This window comes from Cricetulus griseus (assembly GCF_003668045.3).
Source record: "Cricetulus griseus strain 17A/GY chromosome 1 unlocalized genomic scaffold, alternate assembly CriGri-PICRH-1.0 chr1_0, whole genome shotgun sequence".
NCBI classification, from domain to species: Eukaryota; Metazoa; Chordata; class Mammalia; order Rodentia; family Cricetidae; genus Cricetulus; species Cricetulus griseus.
Genome location: NW_023276806.1, coordinates 49,813,843 through 49,835,805, shown reverse-complemented (window position 1 = coordinate 49,835,805; position 21,963 = coordinate 49,813,843). Strand labels below are relative to the sequence as shown.

Here is a 21,963-nt window from a genome sequence, read left to right as displayed (position 1 = left end):
TATATATCTGGCTTTGGATTCAATTAGAATTTTAAAGATACTGGTAATCTCAATTACCAAGTAGAAATAGGTAGACCATTCAAAACAAATTATTTCATCCAACTTGAAATATGCCAAATTATTCTTCTTGGATAAAAATATTAAATATTTTAATCTTTAATGATTCAGACATGATTCTCTTTAAAAGGTGTGTGTGTGTAAATCAAAAAGCTTATAATTTTCTCTTGAACCCATTTTCACCTGTGCCCTTTGACATCTACCAGAAATATCTACATTGCTATCAAGAACCCCTAGTCTTTTCCTATAATGCTAACATTTGATACCCACTCAGAAATTCACAGTGCACATACATGCATGCATAAGAGGAGGTGTTGCTGTTCCATTTTCTCTCCTATCTAGAAAATTCCATAGCTCAGTCAACGATTTCTTAGAAAGTTATAGGTCAGTCACATCCACAGAATACAAAGACTCATCCTAGCTGACCTTACTCTACTCCCTCAACTTACCTCCCCAAAAAGAAACATTTAACTGTCACTAATCATTTTAAGGAACAAACTCCTTAAAGTGAGCTGAATTTAAAAGGCTATAAAACATTCCATTCATGAATACATTAAAAATAGGAAATGTAAAACTATCAAAACAAAGGGTCTGGGAGTGTAGCTCAGCAGTAGAGCACATGCTTAGCATATGTGCACATGCAGCCTTGGGTTCAATCTCAGAACCAAAGAACAACACCCCAAACCCTGAAAGTCAGAGCTAAATAAGAAAATGAAGAAAAGGCAATAAACAATTATACCAAATGAGTTGGGGGAGGATAGAAAAACCAAAAACTTAAGTACAGAGAGTACTCCTACCTCTCTATCAGTTTATCATCTCCAAACCCAGAACCATATAGGCATATAACACTAAGATGTTTCCAGAGTATAGACTTTTCTTTTTTGTTTTTGTTTTTTTGTTTGTTTGTTTGTTTTGAGACAGGGTTTCTCTGTAGTCCTGGCTGTCCTGGAACTCACTCTGTAGAGCAGGCTGACCTCAAACTTACAGAGATCTACCTGATTCCACCATCTGAGTGCTAGGATTAAAGGTGTGTGCCACTGCCACGGCCACCGTTATGGTATAGACTTTTACATGGGCATTTAAACATTGACTTGTTATCACACAGTGAAACAAACATTTTTAAGATGTTTTACTTAAGTTCTAGTATATACCACTGATTACAAGACTGCAAGGCTTCTTCTATTATTTGAAAGGGCATTCAGTTAGGAACGCAGCTCAGTGGCAGAGGGCTTCCTTACCATGCTCCAGGGCCTTCATCCACTGTCTGCACATGTGTGCCCACACACCCACTATTTAGATTTCCTAAGAATTCCTTCATCACATTTACCAAATAGCCCCTTCTCATGTGATCTCATAACCCCCAAGGCTTCCCTTCATAGAATTTACCAAATATCACTTAAATGGCTAATATCTATTTCCCCGCTAAACTATAAACTCTATGAGGACAGGGACCATGCTTATTTGGCTCAGTACTATCTTGATGTGTAACATATTTTCAGGAACACGATAAATACTCAAATGTTAGCTCAGTAAAGGAAAGAATATTTGGTCTCCTTTTTCTTTGAAGAAAGTTATTCATGATTACTTTCCTTGTAAGAAAAGAGTAGTCTTCTTGAAAGAGTATCATAAAATGAAGTTTTAATTTTCTCCAATCTCCACCCTAAGACATGTTTCTGAGTCCACATTGACTTTTTTAATGATGCAAGTTTCTACTCAGATGAAAATGATTCCATTTCAAGGAAGACAGGTGAGAAGCTGTATTAATTCTAGTGGCTCATAATACAGACTGAGCAGAGGAGGCCCCTGCCTTCAAAGTCTAAGACTTGCTTGAAAACTATGAGAAGAGGTCACTTCACTAACAGAAATCACTCCTTCCTTCCAGGATGGATCTATGATTATACACAGACATACACTGGCTCTTTCTACTTCTCCGGCACCTGCTATCTCCTCTCTTCAGTCTCCCTTTTCTTTGTACCACTGGCTGAAAGATGGAAAAGTAAACAGTCTGAACCTTCGAAGGACTACAATCAAGTAAGAGCTTAACAAAAGAAAATCTAAACAAGCCACTAGAAACAAAAGTTTAGAGAAAAATCTTTGTAAAACTGAGAATGTAAGACATAATTTTTAAGATTCCTTCTTGCTTTACTAGCACTGCCAGGAATGTTCAACCGGTGGGAAAATAGCAACTTAAATTGTTAATCAAACAGGCTAAAAATTGAATCAGTTGAAGCTGCTACCTTACCTATTAAATGAAAGTCAGAATGTACTATAAGTCCAAACTTTCATTTGTGCTATGGTTAGTCTGTCACCAAACTGTGACAACTGTAAACTACTTCTTTAAATATAAATATAGTAATTGACTCACTAGAGCTCTAGAATCTGAATAAAGCCTTACTTAGTGACAAAAATGGTAAATACCCTCCAAAACAAGCTTATTGTTGTTTATTGATTATTTTGTCTCTTAAATTTCTAGTGAACTGCCAACAAAACTGAAACTTAATAAAATAATCTTTATTTGAAGATCATTTGATTACTATTACTGTCCATCTATACAGTATTATCTTTTCACATTTAATTACTTGCAACACAACCTCCCTTAAAATCTTTCAGAATGTTCCAACTATTATTATTCCACCCTTCACTCTTCTCTGCTTTCAAACATCTGCTTCCTTAATAAAGACCCCCCTCAATAAATAAATAAATAAATAAATAAATAAATAAATAAATAAAAGAAAAACCCTAAACTGAAAGCTTTAATTTGGTTGCAAGATGCACACCTTGACACTTTCCAAATAAGCCTTTTTGAGAACTTTGTCATTTGCTATATAATTCCAGCAGCTTCCCTTCTTTGACCGGGTCCACTCCTACTTACCGATTATAATCTGACTCATTCAATACTCAAATGCAACAACTTTCCCAACTTGTGAAATTTCATCTACATTTACAGTGCTGGAGACCGAACCCTTGGCAGCATAGCAAGCACACTACCACTAAGCTACATCTCCAGCTCCCTGTCTGTCTAGCTTTAAAGTAAACACAGATACATGTAGGCAAAACACCCATATACATAAAATAAAAATAAAATAGTCTAAAAAAAAAAAAAAGACCCCTTTCACACAAGCAGCTCTGTCATTTGTTATTATCTCCTAAGTTGCTCAACATCTAAAACCCAACTTTCTCCTTTGTAAAATGAAAATATCACCATTTACCTTCCTCATAGATTATTCTGTGAAGATTAGAGGAAAATATACTTTCTGAGTAGAATATCTTTCATAAACAGTAACTACTTTCCTTTCTTCTGCCTTCTATGTCAAAAGGATAAAACCAATAGGAACCACTCTAAATTTTCCTTTCCATTTTGAAGAAGAATTATTTTCAAAAGACTTCAACAACCTAGATTCTTTCCCGTCTCAGCAAACATTAAGACCAACTAAAGAATTCCAAATTACCTTAACTAAGACAGGCTTTATCAATCTTACACAAGTTCTTCATCCTACTGATAGTAAGGCCCTCAAAACTTAGACAATACGAACTGAGAAAAGCTGAATCTCATACAAGGAAACTGTATATACCTGTACTCTTAGAACCTCCAAAATTGGAGGCAGGGAGCAGGAGGGTCATTAGGTTAAAGGCCAGGCTGTTTTGAGACCCACTTTCAAAGAACAAAGAAAGTACCCACCCACCCCCCCAAAGCAAGTCTAAATAAACCCCCAGACTTAGAAAGCTAAAGAGTTCTTCAACTAATACGTAGATTATATTTTAATACAATTTTACTATTTCTATTCATTTACTGTATTATCATTTTATTTAGTAATATAATGTTACATAACTCCTTTCCAGGAATCTGTAATATAGGAATACCACCCCAAATGCATATGCAGTTTAAGAAAAGCACAACATTCACTGAATATTTCCCCCTTTCCTCAAGAAATCCCTATGAGGCACAAACACACACACACACACAAAATTACAGGGTGTATGGGTACAGAAGAAAATCAGTATATGTCAACATCTAGTAATATAACTGTCACCACAGTATGTACATAATTTTTTTTTAATTTTCAGACAGGTTCTCATAAAATTGTCTACCTTGGTATGAAATTCTCTATGTAGCCCTCAATTTTGCCTCAGCCTCCTGAATAGCTGGAATTACAGACACACACCACAGTTTTCAGCTAGCTGATATCTTGTATAAAGTATCTAATTTCATATACTTATGTATTTATAGGGTCTTTTGTGACAGGGTCTCTTGTAGCTCAGGCTAGTCTGAAACACTAGTAGCTGAGGATGACCCTGAACTTCTGAACTTCCTACCTCTACCTCCCTGGGGGCTGGGACTACAGGCATGTGCCACTATGCCTAGCCTAATCTTTTTTAGGGAGATGGTCTGGGATGGGGAGAGGACAGGGTTTCTCTGTGCAGCCCTGCCTGTCCTGGACCTGTATAGACCAGGCTGACCTTGAACTCACAGATCCACCTGCTGGGTGGGATTAAAGGCGTGAGATGTTGACCACCCAGCATACTACCTAATCTTAATCTGCACACAACCTTCAGTTGTCTGTAGTGCTTTATCTGTAGTGCTCATTTTCCAAATGAGCATTAAAACATCAAAAAAACAATATTCAGTAAATAGTGAAGTCAGAGTTTACACAATCAACACAAAATCTCCCCATTCTTCTTTTATATTACCTTTACTTCTTGGCAAGTACCAACAAATTATACAAATGAAATTCACTGAAACAGTTATAAATTTGTTTTAGCTCAAAGTTGAACTAAAACTATACTAAAAATAAACCCGCTCCTTAAAATTAAAACCACAACCATTATCAGAGATTACCTGCTACGGTGTAATAACAATGCAACTTCTAGAAGGTAACAAGTGAATAAATGAATAGCTATAATAATTTTTTAGTCTCCCAGTGGCAAATGCCCTTGAACCATTGGTTAAATCCATTTTGCCACAAAAATTCACTCAGGTTGAAACACATTTAGCACCTGTGTTCTTAAAAACAGCAATGAAAAATAACCAAGTTATATGGAATCAGCTTATCAGCTTTTAGAATGTTTAAAGTTATTATTTTATTACTGGGACGGGGACGACAAGCATTGCTTAGAATCACTAAAGGAATAGAGGACAAGTAATTTTTATTTTTAAAAGATGAACCTCTCAGGGCTGGAGGGTTAAGAACACTGGCTGTTCTTCCAGAGGACTGAAGTTCAATTCCTAGCACCCACATGGAAGTTCATAACTATCTCTAACTCCAGTCTCAGGAGATCGGATGCCATCTTTCTGGCTTCCTTAACCACCAGACACACAAACAGCAAAAACAAACAAACCCAAACATGCATTCTAGTACTCTGACACAGGAGGATCTTCCTGAGTTCCAGGCCAGCCTGAGTACACACAATGAGACTCCCACACCTTGATCTACTCCAGCAGAAGCTATTGTACTGTGAAATCTTTCAGTACAAAACAATGAGCAGTGACAACTTAGCAGTAGGGTGTGGTGATACATTGCCCACAACCTCAGCTTTCAGAAGAATGAGGCTGGACTGTCAACAACTTGAGACTAGCCTAGATTTTATAGTAAGATTTTGCTAGAACACAAAACAAAGCCCAAACACTACACTACAAAACCCTAAACTTTAGTGAGGACTTTCTAGGAATGTAGAAAATGAGCTAGGATCAGAGTGACCATTTAGGCTGGTCAGAAGGGGGTTCCCTAGATTTTTAAAGATTTATTTATTTATTCTTTTAGTGGTGAAAAGGTCACTTTATTCTTTTAATGATATGTAATAATATATCCTTTAATATCATTTTTAAAAGCAAGAAGAGCTCAGACTGTCTTTCCACCTGAAAGCTAGCAGATTTTAATGTTATTTAAACACACCAACCTGTAAATTGTAGTTTGTATTATCAAGTAAACTTCATGTCTAAATTCTACAGCTGTCTAGTAAAGCCCTCTGAAGCCACAGCAATAGGATGACTCACCAAATGGCAGGTGTTTTAAAATCTACAAATAGGTCCGAGCCTAGATGAGAACATGTGTATATGCCCCAAGAGAGGAACTCATCCTTTAGCTAAAAGAGAAAAGAGGCTAAGAACTGGTCAGTAGAATAGAACTTGTTTCATAATGGGAGAACCGGACCTCTACAAAGAGACATAATCCATGCATATTTTTACAATGCCCTCAAACATATTCTATATGCTACTTTCCACTTACCAGAAAGGTATAACAGAATAGGACTTAAAAAAAATTCAATATAGTGGACCCCCCCCCCCATTGAGTAAAAAACTAAACTGACAGGGATTAATTCTGTTGAGTTCACTCCTTTAAGAAATGTGAAGCCAGAGACACTAGAAAAATAAATCCATATTTAAACCCTCAATATGTTTAATGACTTGATGTCAGTTTCCTTTCAAGTAAAAATTAGTAGATCCTATTTGAGAATACTTTAACACTCACTCTTATGTGGAAACTGATACCAGGCCATAGCTGGTAAGATATGGGTTTATAATATGGAATTAAAAGAAACTTACCCTTTCCCTCTGTGCAGCTGACTTCCAACCCAGTTTCTATAAAAACAGGAGGACAATGCCAGTTTCAGAAGTCTGGCAATTAGAACTCATCTTTTAGTTGTTGAGTAATAAAGTCATATCCAAAAGTCAGCTATAGGTTTTTTCAGTAGTTCCTAAAAAGAAACCCAGGAGGAAAAAAAAAAAAAAGAGAGACGTTTAACCAATTACCATACTTAAAAGGCTACCTTTAAACTTGGCAATTTAAAAAGTAAAGAGAGGAATTCAATATTGTTTAAAGGTTAATATACATATGCACTTCAGTCATCCCTAAAGGAAAGCAAACAAAAAAGGGTGTCTCAAAACATCAACAAACAACCTACAACAAAATCCCTGATCTACTTAATTCTCCACTAAAAACCAATCTCTGAGGATAAATCAATCTATATCGTAAATGTATCTAGATCAAAAGCAGTTTCTTAAACTTTTGTGTTTGTACATGGTGTCAGGGCTCAAACCCAGTGCCTCCCCCACATGCTAGCATCTGCCCAATTTTAATGTACCCATGACTCCACCCCACCCACCAGGTCTGAGGTGGAACACAACAATTCTACATTTCTAACAATCTTTCAAGTGATATTAATATAATACTATTGTGCTGTGACCAGTTTTGGCAGCAGGGATCCTAGAAGTTAAGCAATATACATATTGTACTAAACCATGATTGTACTGCATCTTTTTGTTTTCCAACAATTCTTAAAAGGTTTGTATTTCTGAGCATGTATAAACTTTGTCTCTAGAGCAATAGCTCTCAGCAATGATAGCACAGTAGAGTCACCTGTATACTTAGAACAAAGGAGAAACAATCCCTGAGGCTTTGCAGAATCACTCTATCTACCCCAATTCCAATCAATCTGAGGAAGAACCTTAGTTTTTGGAATTAAAATTCCCAAAGTTCCTCAAGGGGTTCTTATGTATAATCAGGGTTGAGAACTCTACTACAGAATGCAGAAATATCCTGATTAAGGAGTACAGCTTACTGGTGTGTTTTTACAAACAAAGAATGATAGCATATCCCAGGGCGTGGGAGGTAGAGACACGAAGAGAGATGCTGCAAGTCCCCCTGAGCTACATGGAGAATTTTAGGCCAGCCTGGGCTACAAGGTACTTGCCTAAAAACAAACAAAAAATCCACACTAAACTATACGATACTCATTTTGGAAGACAAGTAAAACTATTAATATTCAATTTCTATATATTAAAATGCAACTATATGAGATACTGGTTTTTCAATGTGCTAAAATATGTAACAAAAACACAAAGCACCTCACCATTAAATTTTGCTTATGATAGTTCTACTATTAACACAGGTACACTAACAAGCTCATCTATAAAAAAAGAAAATTAAGTCCTTTTCCAGTGTAAAAAGGAAATTCACCAGTTACCTGATAAATCATGAAGACTTACACAATTTATAAAATTTAAAAAAAAATCTGTTTTGCAAAGATGACAGCCATTTAATGCAAGGACTCTTTAAGTTTTTTCTTTTTAAAGACAGTCTCATTACGTATTCCTGGATGGCCTGGACTTAGTGTAGATCAGGCTGGCGTCAAACTCAAGAGATCCACCTGCTTCTGCCTCTGGAGTGTAAGGACTAAAAGCCTGAGCCACCATGTTCAACTAGATCCTTTAAATTTTAGAATGAAAATTTGCTACCACTAAAAATTGCAAGTTGTAAGTACAGAAAGCATACTTCAGAAACAATGAAAATTGCCATGATGTTTTAATAAAACAGAAAGACTATCAAGCAACGAATGATGATGAACTAGGAGGATGACCATTCTGAACACACAGGGTGGTCTAACAGTTAAAAGTCATAAGAAATAAAACCTGAAAAAAAAAAAAAGTAAAACCTGTATGACTATAAAGAAAACTAAGTGAAACTTCAATGGTATAGACATACTTAAGCATGCAAAAAGCCTTGGTCTGATCGCCACAAAATAAAATTTAAAACATACTAAAGAGGACCATTAAGATTGGTTCAGTGGGTAAAGGCATTTGCTATGAAAGTCTGGTAACCAGAGTTCAGTCAAAAGATTCCATAAAAAGTTAGACAAAGAAAAGCAACTCCACAAAGTTGTCCTCTCACCTTCACACGTATGCCTACACACATACCATGTACATCCATTTATATGTGATGGATGTTCTGTTTTTATGTCTGGGCACCATGTGCATGCCTTGCGCCCAAGGTCAGAGGAGGTCATCAGATCCCCAGGAATGGGAGTTACAGATAGCTGTGAGCTGCCATGTGAGGGCTGGGAATGGAAGCTTTGTCCTCTGGAAGAACAACCAGTACCCTTACCATTGAGCTTTCTCTTCAGTCCCAATTTTAAAAACAAAATCAAACTAACAAAACAAACAAACAAAAAAACCACAGTAAACAAATCCCAAAAGAATATAATCATAATCTTTATAGGGAATCTGAAATGCTAATTTCCCTGGACCCATTAATGCATGTGTGTGTACACACAAACAGAAATGCTTTCAATCTTCAGACTTCAATCATACTATTTTGATATTAATATCGGATAACTCAAGATACCTCAATAAAGTTCTTGTTATGTTTCACTTAGTGAAGACATACAACTTTTCTGACATCACTTTAGAATTTCTTCCCCACCACCTCTGTGTGCATGTGTTGGGTTTAATGTCTGGGGATCAAACCAAGGGCCTTATGTCCTCTATGGCAAGTGCTCAGTCACTGAGCTACATACATCCCCAATCCTTGTTGATGAGGCAAAACTCAGATACTAAGCAAGAATAAGTACCTTGAAGAAATAAAAGATTATAAAACTGCTACTTAATGACAATATTTTGTTATTTCATTTTGCAAGAGGGGACTGCCATACAATATTGCAGACTGGCCTTAAACTCTATCCTGCCTCCTAAGTGCTGAGGTTAGAGGCATGTGCCACAGCATCCAGTTTTGTTCGGTTTACTCAATTTTAAGCTTATCTTCTAGAAGCTCCTCTTCTCAGCTCTGAAACAGAACATTTTTTGATCTCCTACCTATACTTCTTTTCAAGTACCATCTTCTTTTCTCATTTTTCAAACACATGACTCTTGGTTTTATAGCTCAGCACTCTATGCTCTCAGTACAGTGTTATTCAACACAGAGCCCACCGACCCTCAAACGTAACAGAATGAAGGAGCAAAGAGCCTGTTTCGAAGATATTGCAAATGTTAGTACAGTATCATTTGCAATTAACTGCCAACACATTTTCTCAAGTTTAATACTATCCTTGGCCTCTTGGAGTGAGGGTAGTAGTGAGGCAAAATTAATGATCTTGAGAGCCCTAAAGGCATGGTTAGAATCCTGGGTCCACAGTTTCAGATTAGAATGTAGAAAACGTAAATAAGGCAATGTGTGTACAGCACTCTCCAGAATGCTTGGTGTTAAGTATTTATATTTAGTAAGTGGTTGCCATCAATAAGATGCAACTGATTATCCGTCTCCACTCCCACTTCCTCAAATTTGTTTGCTATTCGGAATTTCCTATTTCTGTTGACCCAATCATCATACTATTTTTTCCAGGATTTAGTCTGTTTTATCTTTTCCATTCACCAAATTACCATATTCTTATTCATGTGTCTGCCTAACCTGTCCATCACAAATTCCCTCTACCACTTCACATTCTCTTTCAATATTTCTGTTAAACCTTTCTTAACCATTCCAACTTCAGAAACCTATTCATTTTGTTATATACAATTATCACCCACAAAAAATAAAATCCTTGGCAACTCATCTGTTAAATCTTTCCAACTATCTTAAACTCTACTAAACTTTTCCCTGGTGGTTGAACATCTATCTCTTTATACCTAGGTTCCTTATTCAGTGAATAAACTGTTACAGTGGTAGAAACTACCTGATACTTTCTTCATTTCCAACTCTCAGACTCTTGGTTCCTAATATACAGTCAATACTCAAACTATTAAAAACCTCAGCGGGAAGATGAATATTACATTCACTTGAGCTGAATCATAGTTGAAACTCAGAACACCCCCCCTTTTTTTTCTGCCAAGACTGAGCTTGTCTGAAGTTTGAAGATAATTTGCCATTCAATAAATCCCTGTTAAGAATTTAAAACTAGGGGAGCTGTTAAGAGCAATTAAGAGCGCTGACCTCCTCCAGAGGACCAGGTTTCAATTCCCAGCACCCACATGGCAGCTCACAGTCTACAACTTCAGTTCATACCCAACACACTTACACAGACATACATGCAGGCAAAAAGATCAATGCACATAAAACAGAATTTAAAAAATTTAATCTAGACCCAAGTTATTAATAAGATGTTCTGAAGCCAGATGTGGTGTCACATGCCTGTAATCTTAGCACTTAGAGAAGCAGAGGCTGAAGGATCTTGAGTTTGAGACCAGTCTGGGCTTCATAAACAAGAAGACCATCTCAAAAAAAAAAAAAAAAAAAAAGCCTAAGTAAACAAAAAGTTTGTAACCAACTGATTTAAGCTATGGAAACAGCAATTTATAAAATCTAGGTTGTTTTACTTAAGGCAATACTTATTTTCAATTTAACCACATTGCTAAGCTTTTAAAAAATAAACTCTAATCAATTCAGAAGTGTCCTAGGACAATATGCTACATCTAGATTATTCTAAAGACACTGGGAAACCATACAAATAAGTTAAAAGAGCAGTTTCCACATTTTAAAATCAGAACATTCCATCAGTTAATTTTCCTTCAATGCAGATAATTTCATGAATACCATAATTTCAAAACAGTGTTATACCGTGTACCTTCCCATTTTGCATATGGTTTTATATAATACATAAAAAATGCTGATTTGAAACACTTTCCCCTCCTTCTTGAGATGAAGTCTGAGACTTCAGAAAGTTAAACGCATAGAAGTGCATGAGCAATGCAACATAATCTTCCTAAATATACACAGTTAACTACTGATAAACTACTTAAAAGACTAGCAAGAGAGAAAATGCAATGAAAACTGGCATTTCCAACAGGTAAAAACTGTTTAGATGTACAAAGAAGAGCTCAATTAGCAAAGCCTAAAGTAAATCACTCATAAGCAAACTTGGGTTAAAAACAATTGAAAAGCCCTGGTTTTCTCATTTTGTCCTTCTCACTGTATCAGTGTTTTAAGCAGTTTTTATCAGATATTTAAGCTGTGCTGCTAAACCATCCATGGAGCCCAAACAAACTTATGGGGGAAAGTAAGCCAGTATAGACTAGCTACTGTAGTTACCAGATTCTCTATATCTATGAACAATTCAAAATTTCTGATCCCACTCGAAGTGAAGTGAAGAAGTTGTATGATATACACAAAGAAAGCTGTGCTTGCCCACAGCTGATTAATGTGCACAGAGGGCCCTGAGGCTACTAGGATAACTAGACAATAAAAATGGTTAAGACTAAAGTCAGACTTTTCAACACTGCCTATTCATTTCCCTCAAGTTGCAGTTGCCTCAAATTTCATAGTCAATCTCTTTGAGAGACAGGACAAAAAATATACATAAAACCGTTTTGGATATAGTATCTGTAATTTCCAATAAAAAACATCCTTGATTGTTTTAATAACTGTAAGTCCTCTTGTACCATTAATCACAATAAAAGGTGAACACCAAGGGTAATGGAACTGTAAAATCTTTAAGATACCAAGGCTCAAGTCCATAATCAAAATGTTAGCACTTTGGCTCCCACATTAAAATTTTCTTTTCAGATGATAAAATACACTCAAAAATAAAATACAAAACAATTATCAAGTACAAAGCTGTAGAATTTGGTAAACAACTAAGTGAGGGGAAGGCACTTGTTAGCAGCAGTGTCTAGAAACTTCCAAGCAGAGAAACATAATCGAATCATTAAACACCCTCACCCTAGGAATTATATTTTTGACCTCTAAAAAACCGTCTTACCTGTTTACAAGTTTATACAGCTGTTTACCACTGGAACACCACCTTGCAGAGTATAACCGTGGCATCCTTGGTTGATAATCACCTGTTGCCTAGCAATCACCATCCCGCATGGAGACAAGACAGCACTAGGGCTCTTCCATCCGAGGTTAAAATTCAAAACAAGCCCAAACAAGCCTGCATGCCAAGGTGGTCTTCGTCTGTAACTAGTTAAGTTTAAAACTGGCAAACAACCATGGTGTCTGAAGCCAAAGGTGCAGAATTGCTGGCTTCCTCTTGAACTCCAGCGTTGTCACTGTGCACTGAAGTATTCTGCTGCAAACAGGGGAGTTTTTCTCCTGTACTGGGAGCAGGCTTCCAAAGCTCAAGAGCCCCTGTACAGGATAATGCAGGAACTAAAGGCAAACACTTTCTCCTCCTTAAGGATGCCTCCATTTTTTCCTCACAATCTGTACTACCAACCGAAGTGACTGGGCCTGAGTGTGCGTTCGTACCTATGAAACCGTCACGATGCATGCACATCCAAGGCATGTGGAACCACAGGTCAAATAAGGCACAGATACCAAGTAACGGTTCTAATTACAAACGCTAGCTCTCAGGAACTCTTCATCCATTCAGAACTAAACCCATCATCACTGCATAACTCTGGTAAGAAGCCCCTGGAGATGGAGGAGCTCCTCAAATGTGTCAGGAAAGGCTTTATTAACATCATCATTAACATTTAAAAAGCAACCGGAGCATTTCTCCTTCTTTTGGCAATTTGGTGCAAATGTTAAAAGTGCAAGATAATGCAATTTCAAACTTTTCTTCAAATTAAAAAATGAAACTAAAGCCAAACGTGATGGGTGAACAAAATAAATCAAAACTTAAATTTCAGGAACTCCGGCTCTTCAAACCAGCAAAGCCCCCGACTCGAGCACTGTGGTGAGGCTTAGAGTGCTTGCCCCGGCTTCTTGCACGCCAGCAAACAGCACCCTCATCATGTTGAGGACCGAGAAGCAAAGGATCCCCTTCACTGCAAACAAAAGGGGTCACTGTAACACTATGATCCTTCAGAATTGACACACCGTGATAGTCAAAACGAAATTGATGGTCTCCCTGCTTCTTGCTCAAGACATACAAGATCTGAGCAGCAGCAAGTACCCCCTCCGCTGCAAACAAAGGGGTCAAGGTTTGCCGTCAATTCACTTCCAGGCAGAAAAACATTTTCCTCAAAAGAAACAATTTATTTAGAATAAAACAAAAGCAGCTCAACTGTGAGCCCATGTTTGAGTGACAGCTACTTTTAAGCTGTGTGAGCCATAAAAAGGGTTTTTCTTTACTTTTCCAGAAATCTTGTGTACACAGCACAAAGCAAAGAGGTCATTTTTCCACTTAAAACACCGGCATTGGCATCACAATAGCAGATACACAATGTTAAGCTGCCATTTTAGTAAAATGCACAAAATACTAAACAGATTAGCTTTCTTCCATCAGAGGCCCATGTAAACTCCACATAAGCCACAACTTCTCTTCAAAAAGGTCCATTAGAGCTTTGAATTCCGTATCTTCATCCGCTGTTCACCAGTTTTGCTTGCGGGAGGGGGAAAAAAAGGTTATTCAGTACAAACGTTTACAGTATTAAAAATATATATATTTCCCCTATGCCATTATAGATGAACATAGTATTAACAAGACCTTCCTGAATAGTCCACTTTAACTTCAAAAAGCACCAATAATATCCACTGGCACAAACCTTGAAATGAATTTACTATATGAATACACAAATAACAAGTAAAACAGTAGAATCTGATTTGTATTTTTTAAAGACTGTCATCAAGGACTATAGGACTGAAAATATCCTTTATCCTCAAATAACTGACTAAACACATGGCCAAATGTTCAGGAAAAGCAAATTTATGACCAACTTATAATTACCAGTATCTTCTAAATATAACTAAAAAAGTGTAACAATAGAAAGATGGAGTTTAGACAAACTTTCGACCCCTCTATGCTTATTTTGTAATTTATATGGAGACAAAGATTATTACTCCATGACTGCAGAAAGGGGTCAAAGCTACAAAGCCATTTACAAACCACCTTTACCTATGTCACCAAGACAGTAGGTGTTACTTTCTGTTAAGGAAATACACATACAATTTGCTGAATAGTCAGAAAACACTTCAGTACTCATACTTTTCAATTCGGTTCAAATTATACACTTAAGAACTCTTCATCAAACTTAACATTTTACTGTAGTTACCTGGAATTATTTCCCACCGTTAAGGATATCACTCTAACTACAAAGTTAACAGGCCTTACTCTGGTTTTTGTTCTCATACCTTACTCTTATTTCAAAAAATCAGACGTTGTAACAAACACAGGGGGAAAACGTCCAGAAATTGTCTCCATTTTTCCCCCCACATAAGTCATTAAGGCCCTTTTCCATAGAGGATCTCATAATTCTGTTACTACAGAAGTTTTGGTAAATGGTTCTTATATGGATACAAACTACAGTTCAAACTATGCCTGCAATTTTACCAGAAAAAAAAAGCTATTTAAAAAAGTTGTCAGTGAACATAGTTTTTAAATAAACCTAGAAATGTCTGACTCTGAAAAACACCAAAACACCTTTTACCTCTTTGTATGAAATAACTAAGTGAATCAGTCACAAAGAGAGTAAGTATATCACCTTCAAAATATAAGAAAAGCTTATTTAAGCCAGAGGATGTACTTTTAAGAGGTTAATTCTAAAAGGAAAATTATCTTCAGTTTGATAGTGTACGAGTACACATTAAAAATTTAGGTTTCTGGATGAAAAATACTTTACAGAAGGAATCCCTATTACAACCAGCAAAATACTACTCCACAATTAAGTAGAACCATTTGCTAGAAGCTGAGTGATTGCTTAACTTTCCAAAAACTTTGAAGCTGTGATCAATAAAGTCTTAATTTTATTTTTACCAGTATATTTAATAAATAGCATACTTAAGAAATTTTCTTTCCATTCATTTTAGGAGAAAGAAAAAAAAGTTAAAGTACTAGTCATTAAAGAAAGAAAACAAAAAACAAAAAAATGTGTTGTTAAAATGAGTATCCCAAGGCCAGAAGAGGGTGTTGGATCCCCTAGGATTAGGTGCTGGAAACCAAACCTGGGTCCTCTGGAAGAGCAATGAGCATGTGGTATACAGACATACATACAGGCAAAACACCCATATGCATAAAATAATGTTTTAAAAGAATATCCAATATGGGATTCTGATACAGCCAATGAGATTTAGAAACAGTTTTAAGCTGCTTTCAATCAAATTCTGAAGGTTTAAGTGCTAATTGCCAGATATTATGAACCTGCACAAGAGTGGGCAACACAAATAAGATGATGGCACTTTGTAGGTAAGCACCAAACTAATTTACATAATACATATATTTGGAAATGGCATCAAGCCACTGTTTCAAAAACACTGAAGCACTAATTGATCAGATCTAACAAAACAACGTAGCATTGTCAGATAAGGGTTCAAACATGGAACAAAAATTGGTACTCTTGAATAAGGTGTTAACCAACAATGTTTTTAAAAAAGGAAAACCATCACAACACATTTGATTAATAGTAAAATTAGATGTCACAGACTTCACTCTCTAACAACAAAATCATTTGCCCAACTATCTTACCAAAAAATATTAAAAGGTTAATGGCTAGTGAAATTATTTAAACTAGAAAAAAAATCTATCTACCTAACTAAAAACTGTACTTAAACTCCACGTACTCTGACTATACTCGCATCAGCTTCTGAATAGATGTCTATTTCATGCCAACTACTGTTCTTGGAAACAAAAGACACCCAAAGTCTTCGTTGTAGATTTCAGGTATTTTTCCTATAGGCACACTAAGGGCCTTGTGCTCATAAGCCTAGTACATTCTTTTTCTCAAAAGTCTCCAAATTAATATAAAAATTATAAACAGTGAAAAACAAAAGTATGATGTAGTAGGTGATGAGGCTCTCAGACTGACATGAATTATACACTTGTCACAATGAAAAATTAAAATCATGTAACATTTCTCTGGGTTATTATTGATGCTATTTCAAATCTACCAGCTTTGATAACAGAAAGAAAACAGTTGGGCTCTGCAAGGCTTTGAGTAAGTCACTTTCACAGAATATAAAACAACCATGATCCAAAAACTCAAGTTCCTAATCATAACTAAATACCAAACCCTACTTGAAATCCTCAGTACTTAAATTGGGGAAGAAAATCATATTTAATAATGGACTTAGACATCACAAATAGTGGCAGAAGAGCACATAAAACAAACAATACTAAGTAGCAGAAGCCCTCATTAAGTACCAGATGCCATGTATCCTCAGCTTTTTATTTTGGGTGGGGTGGGTGAGTTCTGAGCAGGTGTTTAATTTTTTTAAACACCTGAGAAATCAAATAAAAAAGGATTTTCTAAGCCTGGCATTGGTGGTGCATCCCTTTAATCCCAGCACTCGGGAGGCAGAGGCAGGCGGATCTCTGTGAGTTCAAGGCCAGCCTGGTCTCCAGAGCGAGTGCCAGGATAGGCTCCAAGCTACACAGAGAAACCCTATCTCGAAAAACAAACAAACAAACAAACAAACAAAAAACAAAAAAAAGAAAAAAAGAAAAAGAAAAAGGGGTTTCTAACACTGACACTTCAAACCTCTATAAGGCCAGAGAGCAGTCAAAATACTAGAATACTAGACATTAAATTTCAAAGATATTCAAAACACTGTCAACAATGTAATGCCACTACTCTGGTTTAAATATGAAGATAAAATATGAAGGAATTTTCTTCAAATATATCAAGGGCATTTTACAATAACCTTAAAAAAAATCTGTAATTCAGATGTTTGATTAATGACCATGGGAGTGGGGGGGGAGTTACTTATAAGCCTGCAGACAGCTGTTCTTTCTATTACTGGAATCAGAAATTTCTTAAATGGATACAAAAAACTTAATTTTTGGTTTTGAAGTATACACAATTAAAACTGTATTTGCTGTACCCCTCAAAGTCAATAAAAACACCACTGTGCACCTAACTTACCAAAAACTTCTCATTTTAAAAGCACTTACTCATTTCTTGCAGACCAGCTAAAGATGTAAATGGTTTATAACACAAGCCTCAATTTTTACCAATTACAGCTACATACACAGGATACAAAACTCAAAAACTAATGACATAAATGTTAAAGCAAGCAAACTTTCTGGGAATAAGAAAAATACTCAAATACCTGATTAAAATAATTGAACTTTGGAATACCTGATTAATGCTTCTAGTATAGAAACTATCTATGCACCAATCACACTATTTTTTCAGTACAAAAGGCTCTTTCCTCCAAATTATGATTCTAAAAGTTGTAGGTTTTATCATTTTGAGGATTTTTTTTTAAACTCAAGAGACTGAAAAAAAAAATACCAGAAGAAAAAGAAAAGTAATTCCTAATTAAAGCAAATCCATCCTCTTGCTACCTTCAGGGCATCCCTTTCACTTAAAATAATAGCTAAATCGCCCCAATATCTATTTTAAGGAGGTTTACAAAAATATATATATAAAAAAACCAACTAAACTAATTGAAAGAAATTTATCTGATGCTGTATCCCATTACATATCACAAAACAAGGAACCATGTCAAAATAGTAAATACAAGTTACACATGGACTTTAGGACGCACCACGAACAATGATCATGACCAGGTAATCTTCTTCAGATTTGGCCAGTGCCTTGGCAGGGGAATCCAGGAACTGCTGAGAGAACTCACAAGGTGGGAAGGCATGAAGAACCCCTGTGTTCTCCTTGTCTTTGTTGCCCCCCACAGGGAGGCTGATCACCCCAGCTGCCTGCTTTTGCTTTAAATAGGACACAAGGTTCCTAAGTGGCCTCTGTGTAGAGGTGGCAGTGTCTGATGTAGCTGACGAAGAGGAGGATCGGCTGTCAGAACTTCCAGGTACAGCCAGAAGTATGGCATAACCATTGGGCCCTGCCACTTTGATGCGACGAGTTACTTCATCCAACTTGGGCTGGTCCAAACGGAGACGCTGAGTGATCTTGAGCTGGGCTACTTTGCCTCCAGTTGAACCCTCCACAAGTAGACTGCTAGCAACTTGGAGGTCACCCTGCAATAGATGCATGTTGGAAGGGAAGTTGCTGTTCTTCAGTAGAAGCATGCCCTGCCAAGCCAAACAGAGTTTGGGAGAGGATGCTGCCACAGGAGCTGTCCCTCCATCCTGTTTCTGGGAAGGAGCTTTCTGCTTTGATGATGACGCGCTGGCACTGGGTGCATTGCCATCAGAACGTTCTTCCTTTTTCAGAGGGTTTTTTCCCTCTGTGGGAGCAGCTGTCCGGTGCTTCCTATCCCGTTCAGCTGATGCAGAGTTTTTACGGTCTCGCTTGTCACTCTGGCTCTTCTCCAAACTGCCCCGTCTATCTCTGATTGGAGAGGGCCTTTCCAAAAGAAGACGAGAAGATCGATCGTTGTCACTGTTGTAGCGATCTCTGTTACTGCTCAGTTCTGGACTTCGGTCAGGAGAAGGAGTGCAATGACGTTTTCGTGGCCGGTCACTCTCAGGTGATCTATCCAGATGCCGTCCTCCACTTTCTTCAGGCAGCCTTCTCTTCCTTGGCTGGTCCCTGCTGCTAGGCAAATCCCGATCACCTCTGTCCCTGTCCAATGACCAGCCATCCCTCCTTCGATCCAAGCTATCCAGTGGCTCATAAGCAGTCACAGCACTAGCTGCAGCACGAGCACTGCGTTCTCGAACTGGTGGTGGGGGTGGCACCCAATCAGAATCAGTATAAAGGTCCCGATCACGATCTCTGTATAGTAAGGGTGGCGTCCTATCCCGAGCACTCCTCAAAGGGTCAGGCGCTCGATGCCCAAAAGTATCTGTCACTAGTTCATAATGAGTCAAGGGCAGAGGCTGAAGATACTGCTGCTGGTAACGATGCTCTGTGTCTGCAAAGTCTACTCTAAGGCGACGATCTGGGCCACCGAGTGGGAATCCACGCATATGGGTCCAGGCAGCATGAGCTGCATCCAAGCTTTCATACTGTATATATGCCCAACTATCACCTTTTCGGTAGTCAATGGTTCGTATGGTGCCAAATCGATCAAATTCTCGTGCCAGGGCAGCAAGAGGCACCCAAGGTCCCAGGCCACCCACCCAAAGTCGGGTGGTGGGTGTGGCTTTACCATAACCAATCTTGATTGGATTCCGAATTATAATTTTGCCAGACATTGCTAGTTTGGCCCTGTGAGACATGTCTAGGTTCTCAAATTTGAGAAAACCATAGGTACTGGTCTGTCCACGAGAAGGCCTCTTAATGTCCACTTCTGTGATGACTCCGAAACGATCAAAAGCCCTTCTTAGATCATTTTCTGTCACAGTGATGTCTAAGTTGCCCAAGAAAAGTGTCCGGTTAGCACGCTGATCATCCTCGGGCGAGATCTCATCCACTTCTCGGAAAGGAGCAGCACCTGCTCCAGCTCCCACCCTTGGCTCAAGACTATAAGCTGGGCGCACTCGGTCATAGAACGGGTAGTCTCGTTCTCTTTCCAGCTCTCGGGGCAATGGTGGTGGGGGTGGAGGCGGCAGGCGGCCAAGAGCCAACTGCTGCAACCGGTAGTCTCTGTATCCCAAAGCAGCACCGCCAGGGGAAAGTGATCTCTGACCTCCACCTCCTCCAGGGGCGTGCCTGTGGCTACCGACAGAGGTTCCGACCACGCTGGACGACGGAGGGTAAGTATCTTTGTCTAACGGGGAGCGGCTGCGGCGCCGGCTCACGTACACGGCTTCTATCTTCAGAGGCCGGTCATAGAGCACCAGGCGGCCTCTGGCATGCTTGGCCGCCCTCGCGTCCTCTGGCCTCCGGAAGTTCACAAAGGCTACCCGCTCATCCCCGCTGCCAGAACCCGAGAGGTGACTGATCTTGACACTTACATCACCGAAGCGTTTGAACTCGTGAAACAGGCCGTCCTCCACCGCCTCGTCGCTCAGCTGGGACCCCAACTCGCTTATCTTCAGGGTCTTGTACTCCACTCCGTCCCCGCCGCCAGGCGCTGAGGAGGCGGCCCCAGAGGAACGTGACTCCCCGCCTCCACCCCGGGAGCTGCTGCGCGACTCGCCCCCGCCTGAGGAATTTTTGGTGCTCGGGGAGCTGTAACTATGCAGGCGGCTGCTGGAGCTGCCCCCACCGGTGTCATACTCGCGGCTGCCACCTCGGCTGCTGGACTTATCCAGGTGAAGGCTCCGCCGCGACCCGCCGCTGTCCGTCTTCCCGCTGCTGCTCCCATTGCTGCCGCCAGAGCCCCCTAACTTCTTGCTCCGCTCCCCACGAGAACTGGAGTCCTCACCGCCGCGGGAGCGTTTGGGCTTCACCGGCGAGCGCTCCTTTCCTTTCATTGTTGAGGGTCGCCGGAGGTCGTCTCTGCGGAGCTGACTAACCCGCCACCCCGCGCTCGTTTCACACAGCGGACTCGCACGCCGCCATCTTGGACTCCGCCGCGGCAAAGGCTCCCGCCCCGCAGACCTCATTGGTCAATTAATTCACTCTTCAGCCTTCTCATTGGAAAAACTATTTGTCCGTCTTTACATCTCCCCGCGCTCCGGGAAGGCGCCCGCCTCGACGCTGTTATTGGGTTCCCAACGCCCTAATCCGCGTACCTCATTGGTTATATTCGTTGTCTATCTTAACGGTTCCTCGCGCCAGCCGTAGCTCCGCCCCTCGCACTTCACGGTCACCTGACCCGAAGCCTCGAGTCGTTGATTGGACAAAAAGTCTGCCCTGTAACGGTACTTCTAGCACGGCGAAAGCAGTGGTCCCACCTCCTCTTTCCTCTCATTGGTCCGTGGCCACGTCCTTTAAACCACTCCTTGGGAAGTACGGACTTCGGTTCTGGCGTTTTTTTCTGAAAACTTGGCTCTCCCGATCTCGCGAGACACAAAGAGCTCGCTCGCCCGCTCGCTCCCTTTCGACCCCAGTCTTCCAACTTCTCCGGCGGCCGGAGGAAGTTTAAATCTGATTGGACGTTGGCGAGGAAGCTGATAGGGTAACAGCGCTGTCCATCACTTACTTAAAGGAGTAGGCCCACAAACCGAGGCGTCTGAAGGTGAAAGACTAGAACACGCGCTTGCCGTGCGACGTCACTTAGCTGTCGCGAGACGGTGACAGCGAGTCGGGCCCGCCTCCCCGCGCTTTCGGCGTTCTCTTAAACATTTGTTAGGTCCTACGGCGTACTTGGCTGTGCTTCGGTCCTTCGAGTCTGGAACCCGCAGGCTCCGCACGGTCGGTGCTGTCTGGGCCGGACAGTGGGCCGGGTGGTCCCTCCGGCTGCTGGCCCTCGATCCCCTTAGGCAGCTGTCCCGGGAAGTCCAGCCGACACCATCTTAGTTAGCAGCCTGGAAAAGCCCCACCCCCGTGCGCGAGAAAGCGCCTGCCCGGGT

The 21,963-nt window shown here is 39.6% G+C and overlaps 2 protein-coding genes across 4 annotated transcripts in view; one reads left to right on the top strand and one right to left on the bottom strand.

Annotated features, from left to right (window-relative positions):
- Slc16a4 (solute carrier family 16 member 4) overlaps nt 1–2,577 on the top strand; it is a 20,131-nt gene extending 17,554 nt beyond the window's left edge. The window contains 2 exon segments of the mRNA XM_027395446.2: nt 1,940–2,067; nt 2,069–2,577. Of these exon segments, the coding sequence (XP_027251247.1) occupies nt 1,940–2,067; nt 2,069–2,092 (152 nt within the window). The 3' untranslated portion in view covers nt 2,093–2,577.
- Nucleotides 1–21,963, bottom strand: part of Rbm15 (RNA binding motif protein 15) — a 26,713-nt gene extending 4,750 nt beyond the window's left edge. For 2 of the 3 annotated variants that reach the window (XR_004772133.1, XR_004772134.1), the window contains exons 1-3: nt 18,195–21,963; nt 12,523–14,091; nt 6,599–6,750 (exon numbers count right to left, since the gene is read on the bottom strand). Coding sequence is in view for 1 of the 3 variants with exons in the window: in XM_035451914.1 (XP_035307805.1) it covers nt 14,069–14,091; nt 18,195–21,054 (2,883 nt within the window). In the remaining 2 variants the exon portion in view is untranslated. Of the gene's footprint in view, nt 1–6,598; nt 6,751–10,882; nt 14,092–18,194 lie in introns of those variants that run through there. The other variant, XM_035451914.1, reaches the window with a different exon arrangement.